This window comes from Mastacembelus armatus, chromosome 9 (assembly GCF_900324485.2).
Source record: "Mastacembelus armatus chromosome 9, fMasArm1.2, whole genome shotgun sequence".
Lineage (NCBI taxonomy): Eukaryota > Metazoa > Chordata > Actinopteri > Synbranchiformes > Mastacembelidae > Mastacembelus > Mastacembelus armatus.
This window is the reverse complement of record NC_046641.1, coordinates 2,953,749-2,978,077: the sequence shown is the minus strand read 5'-3', so window position 1 is coordinate 2,978,077 and position 24,329 is coordinate 2,953,749. Positions and strand designations below refer to the sequence as shown.

Sequence of the window (24,329 nt, the reverse complement as noted above, 5' to 3'; positions counted from 1 at the left end):
TTGCAATTTCTAAGCAGTGCTTAGAACAGATTGCAATGGAGGCAGCACCATGTTTAATGTCATGTCCTGTTATCCCCAAACTGCTTATAAATTTGCATATTCTACAATGCTCTCATATGTCTTGAGAGTATAGTGTTTGTTTTTATAAGAACAACATGCTAGAATGAAAAGGAGGAAATAAGCTATTGTTGCAAATTCCAGCTGGCATGTTGTAAATCTGATGAAATGGGTCCCAAAGTAGAAATCAATTTATTGTTGTGGATTTCTTCAGACATGCTTAGCCCTACTTATTCTTGTACTTATATTTCACATTTGTTACTCTGAAGTACTTTGTAACTATGGTTTTGAAATGTGCTACACAAATAATGTTTTCCTTATCTGCTTAATAGATTAAGCAACTCATCAGTTATCTACATTAATCAGCTAGTCTTAATATTCTTAAGGGATGTGAAAGGTAAATACACCAAAATGTAATAAATGTGAAGAATAACTAGATTCAGCAAGGTAACTGTAATGTAAGCTTTGTTTCTATCCAGATGGTTTTTATCCAGCTTTGAGTCAGACTCGCTGAGTGTGGTGGAAGATTTGAGATGTGAAGTCAGACTCCAGCCACACACTCAGCTCCACACAGCTGTGGAACGTGACAGAGAGCATGCAAGCTCATACCTTACACCAGTCAGCTGTGCTCGCTCTAGCTTGATTTAAAAGTTGCTTGCTGGAAGTTTAATGACCTTTGGAATGTGATTCCAAACTTCTGGGCATTAATGTCTTACTTTCAGCCTCTACTCTTGTTCCTTTGGAACCAGGCTGCTGGGATTTGATGGCATTCAGCCACAAGAATATTTTAAATTTGGACACTGTTGCTGGTTAGTTAGGCCTGGGTCATAGTTGGTGCGCCAGTTTATGCCAAAAGTGTTAGATAGGATTCAGCAACAGGAACAAACCATTTCTGTATGGATCTGGCTGTGTAGGCGTTAACTGTCATATTGAAACTGGTTTAAGGGTCCCCAAAGCTGTTGCCACAAAGTTGGAAGCACACAACTATCTACACTACACTTTGGTCACATTTTACTGAACCAACAGCAAATCCCAAATCAACTAGTAAATTTGAGATCTTTTACAGATGTGATGTTACAATAAGACTTGAAGAGTGAGCCCTTCAGTTGTCCCTGCTGCAAGATGAAGGCATGGCCCCAAACATGTCAGGACAGCACATATCCCTTCCCAGATAGGGAAAACAGAGCATTCAGCCTTTGTGAGTCAAAGCCTTTGCTCGTGAAAATGTGTAAAAACAGCCCTAATGATGCAGTTTTACTGACTCTGGAACCACGTTTCATAATCAAAGACATATGAGAAAAAGAAAATTTAGCTAACATTGGTGTTGCTTTCTGGAGATACATGTTTTTCCTTTCTCTGTCCCAGGAATTTTACTACAGCGTGTCATCTTTGCAACCCCAGGATGACGATAATTCATTTGGATGAGAAATGTCCAACGCAGCCACAGCTGCAGTTCACAAAGTGACACAGAGTTCTGAATGTGTTGGCTAATGCCTAACCATAACATTTCATGCATCCTCCCACTAAGTTAGGGCCAGTGAACTGAACTGAACCAGAGCAGCTATTTTCCACTAACATTGTTTACCACTTAAGAGTTGTTGACAACATTCAGGGGCAAAGACAGTCTGTAAAGATTGAGCAGTAGCATCTTAGTATTACAGTGGCTCATTAAACTAAGACAGTATTTTTTATTTTTCAAAAGTTAGTGTGCATAAAGTTAAATTCATTATCAAGTCTATTTAAGTGCAAACTGAAAAAGATGCAAATTGGTTGATATTGGTTGTGTGTGTATATATTTCCTTTGGAATAATGTAGATGATAATTAATCTTTCATAGAATAAACAATTTTATTATTAAATGGTACATTAAAGATTTGGTATAGCTAATATATCATGTGTTTGATATAAAGACTGTGTATGCAACATTTTTACCTCTGGTTTGAAGGCCTTCCTAAATCCCATCATAGGAGTCGCAGCAAAGGTTCTGCCAGGCACACAGCTCACCACCACAGGCAGTCCTCCAGCACAGGTCCCATTGGATTTCAGTAATGTAGCATGGCCCAGTTTACAGCTGGACAAATGGGCTTCATTGCCAGTGCAGTTCACAGAGAAGTCCCAAAATGTGGGCTTCCTCCTGCGAGCAAACATCCTGGACAGATGGAGGACGAAGAAAGAACATTAATAAAGTCTTTGGGGGATCAGAGGTGACATTTCCAACTAGCTATTTTTAACACATAATTAGGTGTTTTTTTAAAGACACAACCACCACTGGACTATGTGCAGTACCACACAGACATGCTCTCATTCTCCTGTTCACATTGTCGATTAGTACTGAAGATCAAGGTATAAATATAAAGTAATACACATTCATCAAGATTTGAAGTGCAATGATCAGACTTTGCAGAATGCTTTATGTTGACACCATAAACCTAAACAAGGGCAATTATATTAGCATGTTGTATAATTAATATTAAAAATGAAAGGTCAGCAAACAGCTGGAGTTTTCAGTCTTCTATATGATCTTGAACAAACTGGGGTTAATGATAGTCTTTGAGGCCTTCTGGGGTACTAATCACTTCCTCTCCACTCATTAGTGAGCACATATTATGTATTTAATGAGCCTCATTTGCAGAACAGCATGTCCTATCTTCATGTCTGATGTCTGAGGTGTACATGAAGAAAAGGGATTAAAATGGTCCAGGCAACATTTGTTTTTTATTTTTGGAGCAGCGGAGAAGGAAGCTGCTGAATGGAACCTATCCAGCACTAATGCTCCACGGAGCAGCCAGGGGACTGTCTCGTCAGACACAATTAGAAAACAGCCACAGTGCTTATCAGGACTCTTCAAATGGAGCAATTATTGAATTAAATGGTGAGGCTGTGAAAGATAACTTCTCACCAAAATTTCTTAACCTAGCTTTAATCAACTTAAATGATGCTTTGCATAACTAACTTTTGACTTGAACTTAATTATAATGCACACTAAATGGCATCACTGATGTACATTTCAGTAGCAATTTATGTAACTGTAACTGCTACACAGTTTATGTGGCTTTGATGTCAAGACTGAGAAAGCAACTATATAATATACATAATAATGTAATAATAAATAATAAATTAAATAATAAAATTGACATAATTTGAGCCATCTCAGCTTGAGCATATAATGGAAATCCATGGCTGCAAACTCAGGGCATGGATATATTAGTCACTGTCACTGGCAGGCTGGATTACAGCACAATAAACATGGTTAAGTCACCATTAATATTATAATGACACAATATTATTGTATGTATGATGACTATTATTAGTTTTCTAAACACTGTTTGAGGGCTTTTTCCATTGTGACATACAATATCATGGTGTTAAAATACAAAATATCCAACTGTCCCGAACACTCTACTTTGCATCCATATTACAATAAACCTTCACTTCTATGTTTCATAAAATGCATTTAATTTAAATGTCCAAAGATATTCTGGATACATTTGAACTAGAAGGTGCACAGGAGCACCAGAATTGAGACAAAGCCAGGTTTATGAAACTGTGGCAGCTGCTGGCTGTTTGTCATCACCATCTCAAACAACAGCCTGCAAGAACACACTGCACGTTTCATGGGGCTAAAGCAGCAGAAGACTGACACGCAGATGGAAAGTTAAGGAACCGTTGAGCTTTGCTGCGGTTATGTAAAGCAGAGGAAACTTCCAGCCCAGGCAGACAGCGAATTCAAGGTTGACTTGAGTGCTGGAAGTTAGTGGTATGCAGTGATTAACCTGTAGCCATTTGGCTGTAAGCTTTCCTGTGTAAACATTGTATGGATCCCTCAGCAGTCGCTCCTGCATTACAACAGCTTTGTGGAATGTAGTGATGCTGGATATACAGGAGTGAAATGGGTTTTCAATGTACAAGGGCGTATGATGTGAGCCATACACCAGGTACATTTCAGGATTACTATAGTGTATTTTAACCATTTAACTCCCATTTTGGTGGTAGTCTTCCTAAACCGTGATGGTTAGACCTTTGAATCAAATTTAATATTAGGCTTTTACAGAGGTGAACTGCTAGAAGGTATGGAGATATCGTATTTCAGTGGAGCAACTGTATATTTTGCTGTGTACTGCCCAGGGTTATTTTTACAAAGGGTAATAAAAGGTAAAAAATACAGTGCATACTATAATATGCTATGGCCCTTATGAGCTGATGAAGAAGTTCTGCATTTTGAGCACCAGCTTGAGGTTGGAAAATTAATACACCACATATTCAAATGTTTTCCACTATGAAACTTGATATCCCTCACTACAGTTCCCCATCACGAGAACCTTACAGGACAGAGCAGCGAAAGCAAAGCAAGCAACCATACCACGGTGCCAAGCATCCAACCACTGGAGCATCAAAAAGCTTTGGCTTCACTATTTGTCCCTTCAGCTGCAGAAAATATGTGAATACACACCATTATCAAATGAAATGTTAAGGGCCTTAAATCTTGCACCATTACCTCATTGTGAGGCCTTACTAACAGAGCAGCAGTTTCCAAACTTGCGGTTTACTTTCTTTGTTGTGAATTACATAGCACAACGGACAGAAAAAGCCACTGCTGTGTTTTAGGAAGTCACAAACTGCACCTTTTTAGAAGGACTCTGACTCAAAAACTTTTAGGAACTTTACATTGTAGTTGATATTGTGTTTGCTAAGCACAAACACTTTAAGGGACACTCCATTTGATTGTTATTCAAACTGTAAACCAAATTGTATCATGCTTTTTGTAATTGTCAGGGTTGCTTTATTGAAAAAGGGGACACTGACTCTAATTTTAACGTGGCATTTACTAGGCACGGAGGGACTAATAACAAAGTTGGGAATAGTAGGATCCAGCATTTATAGAGACTAGTGTCCTGCTGGATACTAGAGCCTAAAGTCTGACTATATTCCATCCATTATCTATAATGATATATAATTATCTATACCCGCTTATTCCTAACCAGGGTCACAGTGATCTGCTGGAGTTCATCCCAGCTCTTTTTTCTTTGGGTGAAAGAATGAAACTGGAGTACTCAGAGTAAACCCACACAAGCATGGGGAGAACATGCAAACTCCACACAGAAAGGCCAGGTTTGTCAGTATCCTGCCTTGGATTTCCTTTGTGGGACTTTTATTTTGAAGGACTGTGCAGGATCTAGTTTTTGTCTATTCGTTTTACCTAGTTTTGATTTTGATTTGCTTCACCTGTGTCTTGTTTTCCCTCTTAGTTTAAATACCCCTCCTTTTCCCTTTGTTCCTCGCCAGGTTGTTTGTCCTAGTCATTGTCCGTGTGGTTTTCTAGTCAGCATTTCCAGCCTTGATCCGAGCCCTGCCGTATTTTCCCCCCATTTGGATTTTGTCTGTGGAGCCTTGTGTGTGAGTTTCCCTTCCATGTCTTGTGTGGTGCTCTGTCCGTATGTCTGGGTAGCCTGATGTGTCCCGTGAGTGAGTCTGTGTCCCCGTGAGTGTGTGTGACCAGACCCTCCTCTGCATTCCCCGTTTTCTGCGTTCTGCGAGTGAGTCTGTGTCTCCGTGCATGTGTGACCAGACCGTCTCTGAATTCCCTGTGTGAGTCTGTGTCTCCGTGCGTGTGTGACCAGACCGTCTCTGAATTCCCTGTGTGAGTCTGTGTCTCCGTGCGTGTGTGACCAGACCGTCTCTGAATTCCCTGTGTGAGTCTGTGTCTCCGTGCGTGTGTGACTAGACCGTCTCCCGAGTTTCCCGTATGAGTCTGTGTCCCCGTGAGTGTGCGTGACCAGACCGTATTCTGTGTTCCCCTGAGTTTGTGTGTCTCTTAGTTTCGTGTCCGAGTCCCAGGTTCCACGTTTCATCTTGTCTGTTGTGAACCCTTTTTGTTCTTCTTTGACCTAAGCCTTAGTTCCTGTATTTTGATTCCTTTAATAAACCCTGTCTGCACTGAGTACCAGTTCCGTTGAGCGTTTTTGGACTTTCTAAGAAAACCTCAAAACATGACAAGGTTGTGAACCCGTAACGTTCTTGCTGACCACGCTGCCCACCCACCGTGCTGCCCTCTGACTATATTAAGCTCTATTAACATAATGATGCCATGTGATAGTTACATTTAATGGGCATTTGGAGGTCATGAAATACAAACAGAATGAACAGATAGGAGGAATAGGGAACAAAAAGGTTCTCAATATTTTTGGCCCAGTAACAGGTATGTCTGGCCTTGCTGTTGACTGGCACTAAGGAGACAACACCAGTGCTGGACAGGTTTTAACCCAACAAAACACCTGAAAGTCAGCATGTTGGATTGACTAGGCAGAATAAGGAAATTGTAAAATCTGCAACAGCAAGAATTTCCCTCTGTGTTCACACAAAAACCAAAAGAATTTAAACTCTCATGAAGGTGGTTTAGAAATTAAATTGCATCTTTTGAACGATTTCATAGACAATATACATTTTAGACCACCACAGCCCTTTATCCACTTTGGTGTAGGGGGTGTGTGAGTGCTTGTAACCTTATTAAGGCATTGCAGTGAAACCAAAACCAGATTGTATGTACTTACATGCATGTCTGCCTGAGGGCATCTGGTTAAAACATGTAATTACCAATTTGTGGGTGTAGGTAAGAATTGGGTTAGAACAGATCAGAGTTGAACATCTGTCCAGGGCAGATTTTGCCATTGCCCATCAAAACCAACTGAGTCACAGGATTCTGTTGTTCTAAAAAAAATACTATGACTTGCTGCATAAGTGGTAACTAGTGAATAAAACAAAAATCCTCCTGTTCTGCCTGAGTTGCCCAGGACCACACATACCGAACTGTATCAGAATACTCACTTGTAGACTCTGGCATTGTACTTCCTCTCCCCAGGAAAGCCAAACATGCCACAGATGACTCTGCTGTTAAACTCGGTCCACTCTGTGTTACAGATCTGCTTCCATTTACCACCATCCTTGACCTCCACATAGCCCTCTGTTACAGGGATCCGCTTACGGTATGATGACAGGATAGCTCGTATGCGCACGTCCTCCACTTGTATATCAAGATTCTGTGGACAATATATTGAGAAACGTGCACATATGTCAAAGAATCTGCTCTAGTTACATTAGTGAAAACATAAAACCCAGCAACAAAAGCTCAATTTTCTTATTAACATGTTCTCATTTGAACTATGCCCACATGTAATTTACTCTAGTCATAAAGCCTAGTCTACATCACATTTGTATAGAAACTGTATTTCCTGTGTTACATGATGTACTTGTACACTCAAAGACCCTGAGCCCCCCATCCAGGCTGTAAACACAGCCACTCATCTCTCTGTGAGCAGCTTGTAAAGCTTCTCCAGATTGCTCAAACATTTTACCGTGAATCACCTTATTAATTCTAAACAAAATGACCAGCTGCCCTGCAACTTTCTGAGGTTTCAAAAGCCAAAGATATCAAAGAATTTCCATGGTAACATATGCAACACATTTTAGTGTGGAAAAGCAAGGAAGTCACAAAACGGAAAATGCACAAACACATCATTACCAGTACATGTGCATGAGGAGGTAAATAATATTCTCTTTCTAGAGAATATCTCCATCTCAGATGTAGCCTATGTTATCGTCCATCACAGACCCGAGCTCTACACCAGTTCGACAATGCAGTGCTTAAAAAGTATTTTTCTAATGAAACTAATGGAACTTTAATGTTCAGAGTTTTTGTCTCACTCTGCCTCTCCTACATCATGTTATAAGGTGGTCACTGCTAATTCTACATTTATTACATCATATTTGGTGTGAATTTCAAAAATCAACATTAGCAGATTTGTGTATATGTATATACAGTATACATATGTGTATGACATTTAGTGTTTTCACTGGTAAGTTCTTGATTGAGAAAAAATAGTGGCTTACAGCAAATTACAAGCATGTGTTAATATAGAGCCTTCTGTCCCTCAGTAAAAACTATGTTTCACTGGGCCCTTGTCCTGCTACAGGCAACTGAAATAGCAAGGCCCAGCGGTGAATTAACAACATCCAGAGGTGTCCATGGTTAGAGCATTAGCAAGGAGTCTGGCTTCACTACAAATATGTAAAACGTATTAGTATCAGCTACTTACAGAAATGTAGCTGAATTTGGTTGTCCTAAATAAGCTACAAGTCTTCTCTGACTTTTTTCAGCGATTAAAAAAACAGTCTCCTCTCCCACAGACCAAACCCACATTCTTGTGCTACGTGAGGAGGGGAGGGAGTTTAGTGTGATTGGAAGGGGTGAGGAGGTGGGACTAGAAGGGATGAGGGGGGCAGATAGTGTTGCTCAACATATGGAGTGGTGCACATTCCTCTCATGTACAGCCTAGAAGATGGTAGACATCAAATAATGAGAAAGGACGGTTTCCTAAATTGGCATTTGCCTGCAGGGAAGGGCAGATTCTGCCACAGTAAAAACTACAAATCATCAGTCTTTCTAGCCTCTGCTATTTTCTCCCAAAGATAACCACATTAATCATTTTGGTCAGATGCATGGAGGTCTGGTCAGCAGAGGTTATAAAACTGTATACAAGCTGAAATCATGGAACATGATAATGACTGGAAATGTGGAAAATGGTGACCTTCTTTGGGTTTACTGGATATACAGTACATGTCTTGGTGGAAGACGTGCAAAAAAGCAAGTCAGAACCCAAATAGTGATAGTCACATGCAAGTAAACACAGACTGGCTAAATATTCAGCCATTTAACCACAAAAAAGAAGGTATATTTAACATGTGTCTTAAGCTGAGGAAGGGTATTTTTCTTGGTTTGTCTTGGCCCACATGGAAAAGCTGTTAGTGGGATGACTTGGACCAGAGACAGCAAGAGGCCTCAATCTGTTGTGTCTGTCACAAAACCCATTTCCAGGCTGTACTATACATTTTCTATTTCAAAGGTTCCTTTTTGATATATTACCACCACACTCTGGTCATGTAATCTACTTTACAAAATATTAATTGTATCCCTGTGACCCTAAATAGGAATAAGAAGGTATAGATAATGGATGAACCTTAATATGGAGGCAGGAAGCAAAACACTGTCTCTGACAGGTAACATCAATTTAAAAACAGAAGGAAAATTAGAGAATCAAATTATTAATTTAATCTTATGACAAAAGTAGTAACTTTATGTTAAAGCTATAATGAATAATTACTTGACCACCTGAGGGCAAAAGAATAAGGCGCTTTAAAAGTTCCTTGAGATATGTTTATATGTTGACTGTGACAAACGCTGCAAAGTTTAAACCGGAGAAGCTGCTGGTAGGATGACCATCATCACTCTAGCCTTTATGGTGCCTAGAGGAAGCCACTGTGAGTAAAAGACATGTGACAGCTCACTCAGCTCAGCTCAGTCAACATTTATAGGACATGCTGAAAAACATTCCTCAAGACAATGACAAGAAAACTGGTTAAAATGTAGAGAAGGAAGAATGCTGCCAAATACAGAAAGGTCATTCAAAAGATTCTGCTCCAGAGGGCAGTGACCTCACACTGCGGTGACAGTTTGCCTTTCAGACATTGACCTGAAGCAGACAGCCAAGACTAACACTGGAGTAACTTCAAGACAAATATGTGACTGTCCTTGAATGGTCCAGCCAAAGCCCAGACTCAACGCTCAAAGAACACTTGTGGTGAGACCTGAAGACGGCAGTTCACACACACATTTCCCATTCAATCTTAAGGAGACTGAGCCTGGAAGACTCAAAGCTGCAACTGCTGCCAAATTAGCTTCTAAAAGCTGAATGAAGGTTCTCAATGTTTTTGTAAATGAGAGATTTCAATTTTTTATTTTTAATACATTTGATTTCATGTAAAGTGGCAGATATGTCAATTTCAAATGAAATCTACAACAAAATAACATATGCAAAACACGAAAGAGTCCAAATACTCCCTGAAGTGAGTGTATGTTGGTCTGCTGGTCTTGAGATCATTATTTCTTGAATACATGTTCAATTTTCAACACTTTCTCTCAGAACGCTAGCCTCGCACTGAAATTATCCCAGCTCACACTCAAATTTGGTGTGTTCATGCTTAGATCTGTCCCTTTGCTCTCATAAATAAAACTGCAAGGACAAATTTCCTTCTGAGACTGGCTTTACTTCTGAGATAAGAGCTTTTGTCTTTTCTTTGCTCTGAGTTGCTCTGAGATTGGTCCTAAATCACTCTTAAGTTAAGACTCTTGTCAAAAGTTATTAAGCTAAATTAGGAGCTGTCCGAGAAGATTCTTTGAATCTTTATGAATGCAGGCCCAGGTTCTTTAGTTGAGTTTTTACATCAGCTAATTTTACCTGTCTGCTGTGTGAAGCTGAGCTGCCAGCATATAGCTGCTTGTTGTGGCAGGAACTGGGGTTGACAGGAGTAGTGACACTGAATAAAACAGTAACTTTGCAAGTTGCAAAATCAAAATAAGAAGCCAAAAATGCTGTGTACAGCTGAGGGCAACAGGATGACTGAGTGTTAATTCTCTGTGGGTTTATCGCTACAAGAAAACACTTTTAGTAGTCATAGTTATTTGATCCACTGTGACAATTGCACTGATACAGATGTTTGAATAAAAAAATACTGACTAGTTCAGCTAAATTGGCTTAAACATTCCCTGGTGTCAATGAGAACTGCAGAGTTTTTAAAACAGTTAGCAGTGGTTTACTACCATGGACAATACTATTCATATTACAATTACAATGTAACTAGTTAATAACATAACCAGCTACTTTTATAACTTATTTCAGTTATTAATCTGAATAAAACATAGTGATTAGTTTAGCTTCAAAGCAGAGAGTCATATGACCTTTATGTGTGGATGCTAAATAACTACACAGCAGTGATCAGAAGACTGCAGCTAAAAAGTGTATTGGAGCCAGAAGAGAAGATTTTGCACTATATGTAATTCACTAAAGACACATAAATAATTTTCAGACTTCAGACAAACACACATTGCCATAATTGATGGCTGTAATAGGGACATACTGAAGTGATTTAATGTCAGCTTGTCTAAAAACCACAGAACATACAATAAATATGAAGAAAGCTAGAGCTGGGGAACATGCTATGAATCATATCAAAGCAGGAGAGTCACAGCTAAGTTTGTGACACACTGATGAGTAAAACAAAACTTAATGAATCAATCATCATTATGTTATTAATTATAGTTCATAAATATTTATTCTGATTTATCGTTTAAAATCACGTATTGTTCAATTGAGAAACCAACACAGTAATGTCCCTATTCTCTCAATGGGCATACACACTTGCATTAAAAGCCACTAAAGATTTTATTGAAAGCAGAGCACTAACAACAGTTGCTGTAACAACAGTTGCTGTTACCATGACTGATGAAGTTTTGGGGAATAGTTTGCCATATATTTTATGTGAATTTTTTAACTAACTAGGTTATAGGTGTCTCAATGAAACTAAATCCTGACATTCCCAGGCAATAAGTGCATTTGAGCTACTCTATCAAAACAGTGGTCAGTGTGGCTATCAGTGTCAATTACAGGATAATCAGGAATTTCCCTTCATTTACAAACATTATCTTAAGCAAGTTTAAAAGACATCATTAGGCAATAGGACGGAGAACAAGCTGGATGGAACGAGTGGGACCAACAAACATGTCTCCTGATGAGGAATGCCATATTTTGTTCTTGTTTTAATTTAAGATAAATAAAACCTGTGATGTTAAACAATTGTGTAAGAGCACCACAAATATCAAAAAGACATAAAGTAATCAAAAAGAGTCTGTAATTCATGTTACAAACTTTATTAAACTTTATTAAGAGTTTAAAAACATTAGGCTTAATGAGCTAATGGCCTTAAGGCTTTTGCAGGAAAACACCTGAGTTTGTTAAATTCATGTGTCTTAGAGCTTATGGATTAAACTTTTTGTTTCTAAAAGGACACATTTCCCTTTTTTAAAATGATCCATTCAGACCAGATAGTGAGGAAGCTCTAAATAAGCATAATCACGTCAGGAAAAAAATGTTCAAAACAATTTCTCTTCTCCACTTAAGCATGGCTCTCCACTGAAAGAGATGGGGCATAAAATCACCAACATTGCTCCAGTTCAGGTTAACCAAAATAATTGGATATGTTTCAGAAAACATCTATTTTTTTAGTCTGACACATGGGGAAAATCTCAATGTTAATAGGAGTTAATTGTTTATACGATTAGCCCAGGAATTAATTGGAATAATTTGGAATAATTTCGTATATAAAATATGTACTAGAATACAGAACGATTACAAAATATGATATGATATTTTGTAATCGTCCTGTATTCTAGTACATTAAATCTTTCATGAAAGATTTAATTACTTTATAGACTTTATTTTACTTGGTCACCAGACTCTCCAAATCTCTAAAGTAATTAAATCTTTCATGAAAGATTTAATTACTTTATAGACTTTATTTTACTTGGTTACCAGACTCTCCAAATCTCTTTGAACTGGAGCTTTTGGGTTTAGCCCCCTAAAGAACATATTATTTGTAACATATATAAAGATAAAACTTATTCACAATGCACCTGCTTACCTTACATTAATTAGGTTATGTTGGGAAGTGTTGCCTTGCATTTTTATCATACTGCGTAACCTGATGATTGTCTGAATCCAGCTCTGTAAAGTTGTGCTTCCCTTAACCTTTTCTCCATCTGCTTAAATCTTCTCCCAAGGGAAGGCGTTGCCTATTCTAAGCTACTAAAATTACTATAAAAAACATGCATTACAATTTGAACATTACAAATGATCATTTCTTAACAAAGTGCAGGCAGGATAAGGTGACTTCAAACCACTACATTTGTGTGTTCGCAGAACAGTCTGAATGATCCATGTTGCACAATAGTTGGCAGCACATGTCCCAAGCTAAAAAGAAGCTAAAACCCACATGAACTATTTCATATTGCAGCCTAACATGGACGTTAACTTCATTAAATCTAATGATAACTACTTTTTCCCAAAAAAGCCCCCAAAAGATAACAGCTACGTTAACCATCTTTCCTATAGCCTAGCTCCCTACATGTTAGCCCACTAGTTGGTTAACTAGGATTGGTTCATGTGAGATCAAAGCAAAAGTAAAAAACATAAATAGACTTTATAGAACTGTTTTGAGAACTGTTTTGTTTACCTTACAGCATGATGCACAAAGTTATCTGTAATCAAAGTTGTTAGCTATTTGTTATTGGTTCTAAAAGTAACACAAACCCAACATTTTTCAGTTAATATTGTCATAACTGCTCTATAGTGCACATACTATGTGACTACACAGACTACATTTGTAGGCAAAACTAAAAGTGCACAGATTGTAGAAACACATGGTTCCAGTAGAGGCTTTCAATAACTCTCTTCTAGCAAAGATCACAAAAATCACCCCACATCTACAGCAGATAACCAACTGGGTTCATGTACAGTGTGTAATGCCTCTATCTGAGAGCCTTAGCGAGCCAACAGCATATACTGAGGCTTACAGATATGTGTGTTCACAGCTAGTTAGTGGAGAATGTATGAGAATGCTGAATGGCTGTGCACAACTCCCTTTAAAAATCACTCAAAACGCTTTGTTTACAAACTGGAACCAGATGTTTCACAAAGTTGTGACAAACTCTGAACTGGAGCATAAATTACAAAGGAATGGGAAATTAAATATCGAACCTGAAGCGAACTGGGGGTGGCACTTTTAGTCCCTTTTTCTATTCCAAAGATCTTAACATTGTCGACAGAGCAAATCAAAGATGTTTGAGCTGATATTATTTACACAAATCAAAGATGTTTGAGCTGATATTATTTACACAAATCAAAAATGTTTGAGCTGATATTATTTACACAAATCACAAATGTTTGAGCTGATATTATTTACACAAATCAAAAATGTTTGAGCTGATACTATTTACACAAATCAAAGATGTTTGAGCTGATATTATTTACAAAGTGACACACCAACTGAACTCACAATTGCTCTTTGTGAGTAGGAAGTCTGAATACCTTTTAGTTATAGTCAGTGATATTCCAAAATCTCAACATAAATTCAGATTTTTTTGGGGACTAGACTCAACCAACATTCACTGAAAAGGTTGCACATTTCAGCTGTCACTAGCGCTTAACTTGAAGCCCACATGAACGACATGAGCAAAGAAAAGTGAAATCACAACAGCTGCTAAGCTTCCATTCATTTATGAAGCTGAAGCATGACAGGTCCATATGAAATCAGTAATTGGAAATTGAGTTCAGAATGTATTGTCATTAACTATTACATCCAAGTTCACTATTAAATATGATCCTTAATTCTAAAAGTGTCTGTAAACGTCTCGTCTGTCTGCATATACAGTGGGTACGGAAAGTATTCAGACCCCTTTAAATTTTTCACTCTTTGTGTCATTGCAGCCATTTGCCAAAATCAAAAAAGTTCATTTTATTTCTCATTAATGTACACTCAGCACCCCATCTTGACAGAAAAAAACAGAAATGTAGAAATTTTTGCAAATTTATTAAAAAAGAAAAACTGAAATATCACATGGTCATAAGTATTCAGACCCTGTGCTCAGTATTGAGTAGAAGCACCCTTTTGAGCTAGTACAGCCATGAGTCTTCTTGGGAATGATGCAACAAGTTTTTCACACCTGGATTTGGGGATCCTCTGCCATTCTTCCTTGCAGATCCTCTCCAGTTCTGTCAGGTTGGATGGTGAACGTTGGTGGACAGCCATTTTCAGGTCTCTCCAGAGATGCTCAATTGGGTTTAGGTCAGGACTCTGGCTGGGCCAGTCAAGAACGGTCACAGAGTTGTTCCGAAGCCACTCCTTTGTTATTTTAGCTGTGTGCTTAGGGTCATTGTCCTGTTGAAAGGTGAACCTTCGGCCCAGTCTGAGGTCCTGAGCACTCTGGAAGAGGTTTTCTTCCAGGATATCTCTGTACTTGGCCGCATTCATCTTTCCTTCAATTGCAACCAGTCGTCCTGTCCCTGCAGCTGAAAAACACCCCCACAACATGATGCTCCCACCACCATGTTTCACTGTAGGGATTGTATTGGGCAGGTGATGAGCAGTGCCTGGTTTTCTCCACACATACCGCTTAGAATTAATGCCAAAAAGTTCAATCTTGGTCTCATCAGACCAGAGAATCTTATTTCTCATAGTCTGGGAGTCCTTCATGTGTTTTTTGGCAAACTCTATGCGGGCTTTCATGTGTCTTGCACTGAGGAGAGGCTTCCGTCGGGCCACTCTGCCATAAAGCCCCGACTGGTGGAGGGCTGCAGTGATAGTTGACTTTGTGGAACTTTCTCCCATCTCCCTACTGTATCTCTGGAGCTCAGCCACAGTGATCTTTGGGTTCTTCTTTACCTCTCTCACCAAGGCTCTTCTCCCACGATTGCTCAGTTTGGCTGGACGGCCAGGTCTAGGAAGAGTTCTGGTCGTCCCAAACTTTTTCCATTTGAGGATTATGGAGGCCACTGTGCTCTTAGGAACCTTGAGTGCTGCAGAAATTCTTTTGTAACCTTGGCCAGATCTGTGCCTTGCCACAATTCTGTCTCTGAGCTCCTTGGGCGGTTCCTTTGACCTCATGATTCTCATTTGCTCTGACATGCACTGTGAGCTGTAAGGTCTTATATAGACAGGTGTGTGCCTTTCCTAATCAAGTCCAATCAGTTTAATTAAACACAGCTGGACTCCAGTGAAGGAGCAGAACCATCTCAAGGAGGATCAGAAGAAATGGACAGCATGTGAGTTAAATATGAGTGTCACTGCAAAGGGTCTGAATACTTATGACCATGTGATATTTCAGTTTTTCTTTTTTAATAAATTTGCAAAAATTTCTACATTTCTGTTTTTTTCTGTCAAGATGGGGTGCTGAGTGTACATTAATGAGAAATAAAATGAACTTTTTTGATTTTGGCAAATGGCTGCAATGACACAAAGAGTGAAAAATTTAAAGGGGTCTGAATACTTTCCGTACCCACTGTATGTGACACATGTTGCACGTTGTGAAAGAACAGCTAACAAATGCCAGACAAATTGCACTCTTCTTCAAAGAAATGCCGAAACTGTTCAGAAAAACATAAAAAGTTTAGATAAAAGCATTACTTCCTTTGACCATGATGAATGTTTGTCAGCCTTTAAGAGTGTATTGGATTCTAAACTGTCTGAAAACAACACTGAAATTTCTTACTCACTGTCTGCAAAAACAAGCTCTGCTGTGAATGAGATCCTCAACTCACAGTGATATCGGATAGAGCAATTAATTTTACAATCTCAGGAGGCTAAACATCCGCCTGCATTGCACTGTGGGAATGTGAAGCCTCAGGGTAAAAACATTTACAGAGCAGCAGAGAAATTTACCAGCCCTGTGAAAAACAAGCAAACTTGACTAAGTTAAAATTGTTAAAACATTTTAAGACTTGATATAAAGGTCGAGATGTGTTAATACAAGCCCATAGCACAAATGTGCTGAAGGGTTGACAAGGCAATTTATAACACCCCACCATAACTTTGTTGGAGGTTTACAAAGAGGAAAGTGGAAGATTTGACCTAAGGCTTCAGAGGAAAAAATGACTAAAGAGAGGAAAATGGGTGTTGTAAACTCTGCTTGGGGTGACTTCATGGCTACTTGTAATCTACTTTGGAAAGCAGTGGAGGAAGGGAGAAGGGAGGGGACAGAAGAGAAAATTGCAGTGAAGTGGAAAGAGGGGAGTTTTGTTTTAGCATGATAGCCTGAGCAAGGCAGTATGGGAAATGATCTGTACTCAGAGAACAAATTTCCTTGATTTAAGATGATGAAGGTTTTGTTTTGTTTGTTGTGAAATAATTCGACCTGTCAAGGGTGTACCCCTGCCTTTCACCCAAAGAGAGCTGGGATAGGCTCCAGCTGATCCCTGTGACCCTGGTTAGGAATAAACAGGTATAGATGATGAATGGATGGATAATTCAAGTGAATTCAATTAAAATTTGCTTAATAGGCTGATTACAAAAGTATTTTTTTTCTGTCAGATTCTTCTAATTGACTACTCTTGAAAGCAGCATTTTTAAAAGTGACTGGGATGCATGTCATCATGGAAATTCAATTAAGTGGTAATATACACTGCTCAAAAAACAAATAAATTCTTAGCGTCAATGGAAACCAAAAATAATAATTGAGACATGGACCGTATTCAACATCACAGTGAAAATCACAGGGAAAAACTGATCACAGGATCATCCAAGTTGCGTCGTTTTATCACAGCAACTCATAACGTGACTGAGAAGTGTATATGGCCCCCACGTGCCTGTGCTCACTCCCAGCAACATCTGGGCTGCTCCTAAAGAGTTGGTGGATGGACAGTCTGTGGTGGTACTTAGTACTGTCGGATGCACCGAGACATAATGTCCCATAGGGGTGCAACTGGATTAAGGTCAAGGGAACGTGAGGGCCAGTCAATGGCATTGATGCCTTCATCATCCAGAACATGCCTGGGCACGTTATGAATAGCCAACACAGCAAAAACACCAGGGTTAAATCAGCACAATAAGTGTTTATATGCCAGCAGTGAGCAGATACAAACACGTTTTAGTGTTAAATTAACACTCTTAGACTTGTTTCAACAATGGCCTTTTTGCTGTGTAGTGTGAGTACGCCCTTACACTGTGATCATTAAGTGTTCCCTTCATTTTTGAGCAGTATATTTCACTCTGCAGATGTCTTTGTGAAGGAGGTCAGATCTGTTTGTGAGAAAAATATTGAGTTCAAAATTATAATCCATTTTCTCTCCCTTTTCAAAACCTTTTGATAACTTATAATTGAGGATGTCTACGCATAAAATGGCTACAATGATTACAATACTCAGACCTAATTAGAGTTTTAACACTGGTGACAGACAATTTTATAATGCTTTTTGTATAACCAGTCTCCACACCAGTTGACATTTCCACATGAAGTCAAATGACTCAGTATATTGCTCTTTACATGCTGCTCCTCGTATGTTTCTAGCTACTGCTTTTGTCATTTTCTGCATATTGACTTGAATTCATCTGGATGGAAAAACTGACTGCATCACTGTTCATATAGTTTGCAGATAAATGAGGCAGCCTGTGGGACCAGTCTGTAAATGGACTCTGTCAAACATCACATTTCATAATCTCTGGAATTTCTTAACATTTAAATTGGTTTGAGATGTAATGCACATAAACTGAGGTGCTGAGGAGAAGCAGCAGACTTCCTCAAAGTATGACATGAATATATAAATAAATGCTAAGTATTCCAGAGATGCAGAACTGAAGACAAGGTGTCAGCCTGTGTTATTACTGTCCAACTAATTGAGACATAACACTAAATATACTGTCAACCCATGAACTCTCCTATGACAAAGAGACAAATTCACAGAACAAGATGGTTATTTTTGTCTAGTTTATAAGTCTGTTAAAACTGACAAGGGTCAAAATGCAACACCTCTTCTTTTATTTCAATAATGTTAGGAGACAAAGCACACATGTCAAAGGTCAGCAACACATGTATGCAAGGGTTCATGTTTCACCTCCCTCTGAACTCACTCTCTGGGTGTTTCCTTTGCACTTTAGTAGCTGGCCATAGAGGTTCACCTTTCCCCTCTACCATTCCTCCCCTACAACAAATCCACCAATGACATCATGGTTACCATTAAACACTAGTATGTTGCCTGGGTGATTCACCAGATCACCGCATTGATATATGGTAAGGCCAGGCGTTGATATATGATATACATATATGATTGTATATATGGTAAGGCCAGGCAGGGCTGTGCTATGTTCTTCTAATCTTTGGGCCTGTTCTATACAGCTAGACTAAAGCCATGCTGTCTGGAGAAAGATCATCCACTCAACCTTCTGAAGAGACACTGAAGAGACAAAACATTATCAGGTCTATGCAAAGCCATGAGGAGACAAACCATTGTCAAATGAATGAACAGAGATGCCATACAGTAATTCAATCATAGTATCTACAGTACATTGCTTTTCAACAATTCCTTTGCTTGTTTTCTTGAAAGCCAGTTACATTCAGATTACAGCCTAGCTAATGTTTGATACCACTATTACAAAATATATTGCTCATAGCCATTTAAACTGTCTGAGGGAGAACATCTGACAAGCCAAAACACTTAGTTAATAGTTTTTCAATTCAGACCAACCATAACAAGCCCCTAAAGACTTCAAGTTTCTTTTGGAAAAGAAAAGCTCTGCTAAGCTTTCCTTACATGTTTTGAGGGCACTGGGTAAAACACTACATTACTTTTACCCTCTCCAATAGTACGAGGTGTGGGTCAGAAAGAGAGACAGGGTTAGCACTGCTCTGCAATTTGCTCATAACATTGGAATGTGGATTCATGAACCCTGCACATTGTGCAGAAAGATAACAGTCTGCGTTTGGTGTGGCAGTTAGCTTGGAGCTTATTGATGGGCTAAGGAAAGTGATTGCTCAGCAGGGTCTCTAAAGGTCTGGGTGGACAACTCTGGCAAATGCCATCCAACAATTATCAGTTTAACTTCACTTCAGCTGACACACTTTCTCTGCAGGCTATTTAGGAAGGTCTGTTATTAAAACAAGAGGTCAGAATGGGTTACTGAGTTTAAAAGCACAGGGCTCTTTCCAGCCAAAAAACATGAACATTGTTATTATCCAAATGGACATTAGTACTACTGTGCCTGTGAAAGCACCTGTATGATGATTCTATGATTCTGGAAGAGCTTTGTGAAGTCTGAAAGAAAAACTGATAAGGGTTATGTCAGCTTGCAGCAGACAAAGGAAGAAAAGCTTCATTTAAACTGGAGGTATTGAATTTAAAAGATTGGACCTTCATAGTTGAGGGAGGGTCTAACAAAAAAAAAAGATGCTAGCAACATGGGAGATGTAGGCTCCAGAGGTTCTTGACCTATAACAGGGACTAAAAGTCAGTAGCCTAAGTCTTGGACTTTGCTATTTCAATTTTGTCCATTCTTTTCACAATCCATCTTTCAGGTCCTCTAAATTGTTGTGGAAAAAGCATTATTAAATCCTAAACATATTAAGTCCACCTCACAAATGTACTCATTAATGCAGATGTTTTCCTTTACATGGCTCAAGAATTGAATATTGAGAATATATCCCTAAATAATCAATAAAATATGTGCTGCTTATGTTAACAGATGCAATGCAATAATGTTATGAATTCCAATGCCTGAATTGGATTTTGAGACTTAAGGCAGACTAGATCATAAAGCCCAGCTGTCACTGTGTAACTTGACACGGTGTCAGCAAATAAAAGTCCTTTGGGTAGATAGTAAAAAAGGTGCCATGAAAAACAAAAGTAAAAAGACAGGTTTTAGGCTAGACTGTGCAAGACCTCAGATTAGTTTACCTCCACATGGTTGTGCAGGGTGTTGACAAATTTAAATCCCGGTATCCTCTTGTCACTGCACACCACACCAACATCTTCACTGTGTTTGCAGTCTGAAACACCAATCCCATTGGATGGACACAGCGCTAAGGTCCTCTCTTTGCCACTGCAGTGCAGATTGTCAAACCAGATGGGTCCTGATGAGACAAAAGAGAAATTCAGCAGTGCTTCCATGGTGAAGAATTTTCCCCTTTAGCAGTGGAAACAACAATGAAGAGTGAGGTTTCTTTTGAAGGCCAAGCTGTTTTTCCAAAAACTGGAACATTTACCATGAACTATTTTCCAATTATTAGTAGTACAAATATTTCATAAATAGTAAGGTCATTCAAAGGGTTCCTTCAATAATATGTTCATCCAGTACTGGCTTCAAGTAGATAACCAGCTGTAATCTATTTTTGTTGTGAGGCATATCATGGTATTTGTTTGAGTAATTATTATACTGACTTTGTTTCTGTGAAAGTTACAGTGGTTTATTTCACCTACCCTGTCCCTTTCCATATTTGGAAGATGGTGACCATGAGATGGCCTCCACGTAGCCCAGCTCCCGGCACACCACCTGGGCAGCATGGATGTTGAAGTCATCGTCACAGACAGTTCCCCACTCGCTATTGTAGAAAACCTCTACACGGCCCTCGTTGTGTTTCCTCTTATCTCCTGCCAATCGCAGCTGAATCCTGGGTGTGTCTGCTGTCAGCTGTGGGGCAGTGTAGTGTTCCTGCTCTGGGTCAGGATAACCTGGTGGGTAGCCAAGGTGCTCATACTGGGCAAGGACCAGCTTTAACAGCAGTAACAGAATGACAGGGCAGCAGCGGGGGTACTGGGTGGACAGCATTTTGGTTGGAGCTGATGAAAAAAGAGGAAGAGTCATTAAATTCCTTGGCAAATATCTCAGGTGGTGGTCCACCTGCTTTCTGTTTATTACAAAGAATCACACTGAATGAAACACTAAAAATTAATTTTACTAATGCAGTCACCTCAACTTTGGCTTAGAGACTACAAATTATAAAAGAAAGCCTGTCTTACAGAATTGGGAACATTTAAGAGTGTGCATTTTCCAGAAAAGTAGGTCCTATGGAGGACTAAATATGGGAAATATTAGAGCCTGTGTTTTTAGAGCCTGACCAGGTAAGGTTATATCTCTGCTTATGCAAATCTTTCAAATATTTGTCTTTTCATTTGTCTCTCAACTATAAAAATACAATTCTAAATTGTTAGAGCACCTCTTTAAACAGTCAGCCATCAATTATGTTTTTCAACTTTAAATATTAAAGCTGCAATACTCAAAATTAGTTGGTTTTTTTTTTTGATAATACATTAGATGATTGTCCATCCATCCATCATCTACCACCTCTCCTGGTACACCCAGGATCACTGAGGGTGGGGGTGCTGGAACCAATCCCAGCTGAGGGCTAGAGGGTAGGGCAGGGCACACCCTTGACAGGCAGACAGATTTAAGAGTGATTTCTGCTCATTGTTTGGGTTCAAGGATCACACATTTACAACTCTCATCGACTCATTTCCAGCAGCAACAGGACAGTCAACACGGAGCATGCACAACTTGTTGCTTTGGGTCTGCGCATGTGTAGAAAAGCAACTATTTGCTAACATGCCCACATAACGGAATAAGGCTTGAGATGTGAACATTTACAGCATCTTTCACTGCCCTCAAGTGGCCAAAAAGCTGATGAGTTAATGCAGCTTTAAAATTATAATTGATAAAAAACCTTAATTTTGTGATGCAGTGTTATAGTGTTACTATAACAAATAGATGATTATGATGTGCATAAATCTAATCAACAGAGGATTTTTCACAAGACAGAAGGACGCCCTTAAAGGTCTTTAAAATAGCAACAGAAGATGTTTTATAACTGGTGACAGGCTGAGTTATTACCGTGACATATCAATGAATGATATGAAGTAGCTAAAAATGTATTTATCTAAAACTGTAGCTCAGTTATTTAAAGTACTGTCTGCCAAGAGGAGATTACTTTGAGTTATGTTCAGATAATGAGTTCAAGAAAAGCTGGACTCAAGCCAGAACCAGACACCTGTAGGCTGATGTAATAACAAATTCTCACAGAAAATCCTGTTACATGGCCAAACCACTGTTTCTTCCTACCTAAAAATAAAGATCAACTCACAATTCTATGTGAAAAAGTGATGCAGCCAACAGTTCGTGGTTGGACCAAACATGACTCAGACCAGAATTTGCACATGACTGACATCACCCACAGAACTACTGATGCCACTAACCAGTTATCAAGTGTTAAACACTCAAAATGTTCTACTTCTTTGTAAAAGCATCTGGCAGGAGATAGATGATTCTTCAGCTGCAGGGTTTCTATTTTCTTCGTTGTAACGTGGCACCAGCTAGAAACAACACTTTGCAGTATGGACAGATGGAATGAAGCCCACAGCCTCCAGGCCTGCTTATAATGTGTCTGTCCAAACGGCAATGTTGTCATTAGAAAACGACATAACATAAAAACCAAGGTTCAGTGAAGACAGGGTTGAAAACAGTTTTCACAGCTGTTCATTCCTGAGTGTAACCAATTAAGCTAAGAAATCTAATTGATCTCTTTCATAATATCTCAGTAGAAGAGTTGACATTCAGAAATGATGAGGACTGGACAAAGCGGCAGCCACTTTAATCAATTAGAGCATCACATACATGATGTTCTGGCTCTCCCTTCCTTTAGACTTCACTGACCTAGACAACCTTGAAATTTGAAACCTCTGCTGCTTTTTTGCCTCAGAAACACTAACAGATGTTTTTGGGCGAAGGAACTGATGCTCATTAGGATTTTTAAAAGTGAATGTTAAAACATATGCAATAACTGACTGCTGTTTAAAAACTACACCCCTGACATATCAGTGTCAGCTGCGGGTTAAAAGGTCTTTTTGTCCAGTATATATGTATACTCCTTTCACCTTCAGTGGACTCCCACCTGCTGCTGGAGGATCTATGCATGGGTTGAAAAGGTTAAAAAGGCACTTTCTGAGAATGCCCACTGCTCTTCCAAAGCTCTCATAGGAGAGCTTCCCTCCATTCAGACACAGAGACAATAGCCCAAAACTGTTTAGACCATATTTTCTCTAATGCACATTGCTGTTTTAAATGAAGAAAAACAAAGGGCCTTATTCAAATGATGAGAATATTGTACTGTAGGTGTAGGAGTGAAGATATAATAAAAAACATCAAGAGCTCATGTCACTCATCTGAAGATCGAAGATCTGCATCAAACAACAGTTTGAAGGAATTCTAGATTATTATGTTGATTATTTTTGGATTATTTTATTAGCTGTTTGGTCAATAAAATGCCAAATGCTGAAAAAAAGCTCATTATGAGTTTCCAGTGTGCAACGATATGAATCCAAGAAAAGCAGCAAATGTTCACAGAGGTGAAACTGGAACATGAAAAAGTTTGGCATCTTTGCTTGATAAATCCCTTTCATCGATTATCAGAATTGTTTACAATTAATAATCTGACGAACGACTAATAAATTAATGAATATAAGTGTTTTTGCTTTCATGTAATACAAATGGTAATACAACAGACAGGTTTAAGGATGTGTAAACTCAATCAGAAAGTGTTTCCATTGCTCTACTGATGCACAAAACTTAGTGTAAGGCCAGAAGAACAAACTGCTCTTCAACAGGTAGTCACTAAAGCCTGCAGTAACATCACGGGACATTAAAAACAGCATTACTGATCACCACAAACACGCGCAATGAGTTTTAATGTAAAAGTCCTAAAGTGGCTGTTGCTGAACTTACTTTGTACTCGGTGCTCAGGGCAGTCTCCTCTGAAGCTGTGAGTTTCTGCACGCTGAACACACAGGCTGTCCTCAGAACAAAGCCCAAAGTCAGCTGCTTTTCTCCGTCTCTCTCAACTTTCCCTCTCTC

The 24,329-nt window shown here is 39.0% G+C and overlaps 1 protein-coding gene across 1 annotated transcript in view; it reads right to left on the bottom strand.

The window, feature by feature from the left end:
* loxl2b (lysyl oxidase-like 2b) overlaps nt 1-24,329 on the bottom strand; it is a 39,904-nt gene extending 15,575 nt beyond the window's left edge. The window contains exons 1-5 of the mRNA XM_026321362.1: nt 24,201-24,329; nt 20,906-21,265; nt 20,384-20,559; nt 6,879-7,090; nt 1,989-2,205 (exon numbers count right to left, since the gene is read on the bottom strand). Of these exons, the coding sequence (XP_026177147.1) occupies nt 1,989-2,205; nt 6,879-7,090; nt 20,384-20,559; nt 20,906-21,254 (954 nt within the window). The 5' untranslated portion in view covers nt 21,255-21,265; nt 24,201-24,329. The remainder of the gene's footprint in view (nt 1-1,988; nt 2,206-6,878; nt 7,091-20,383; nt 20,560-20,905; nt 21,266-24,200) is intronic.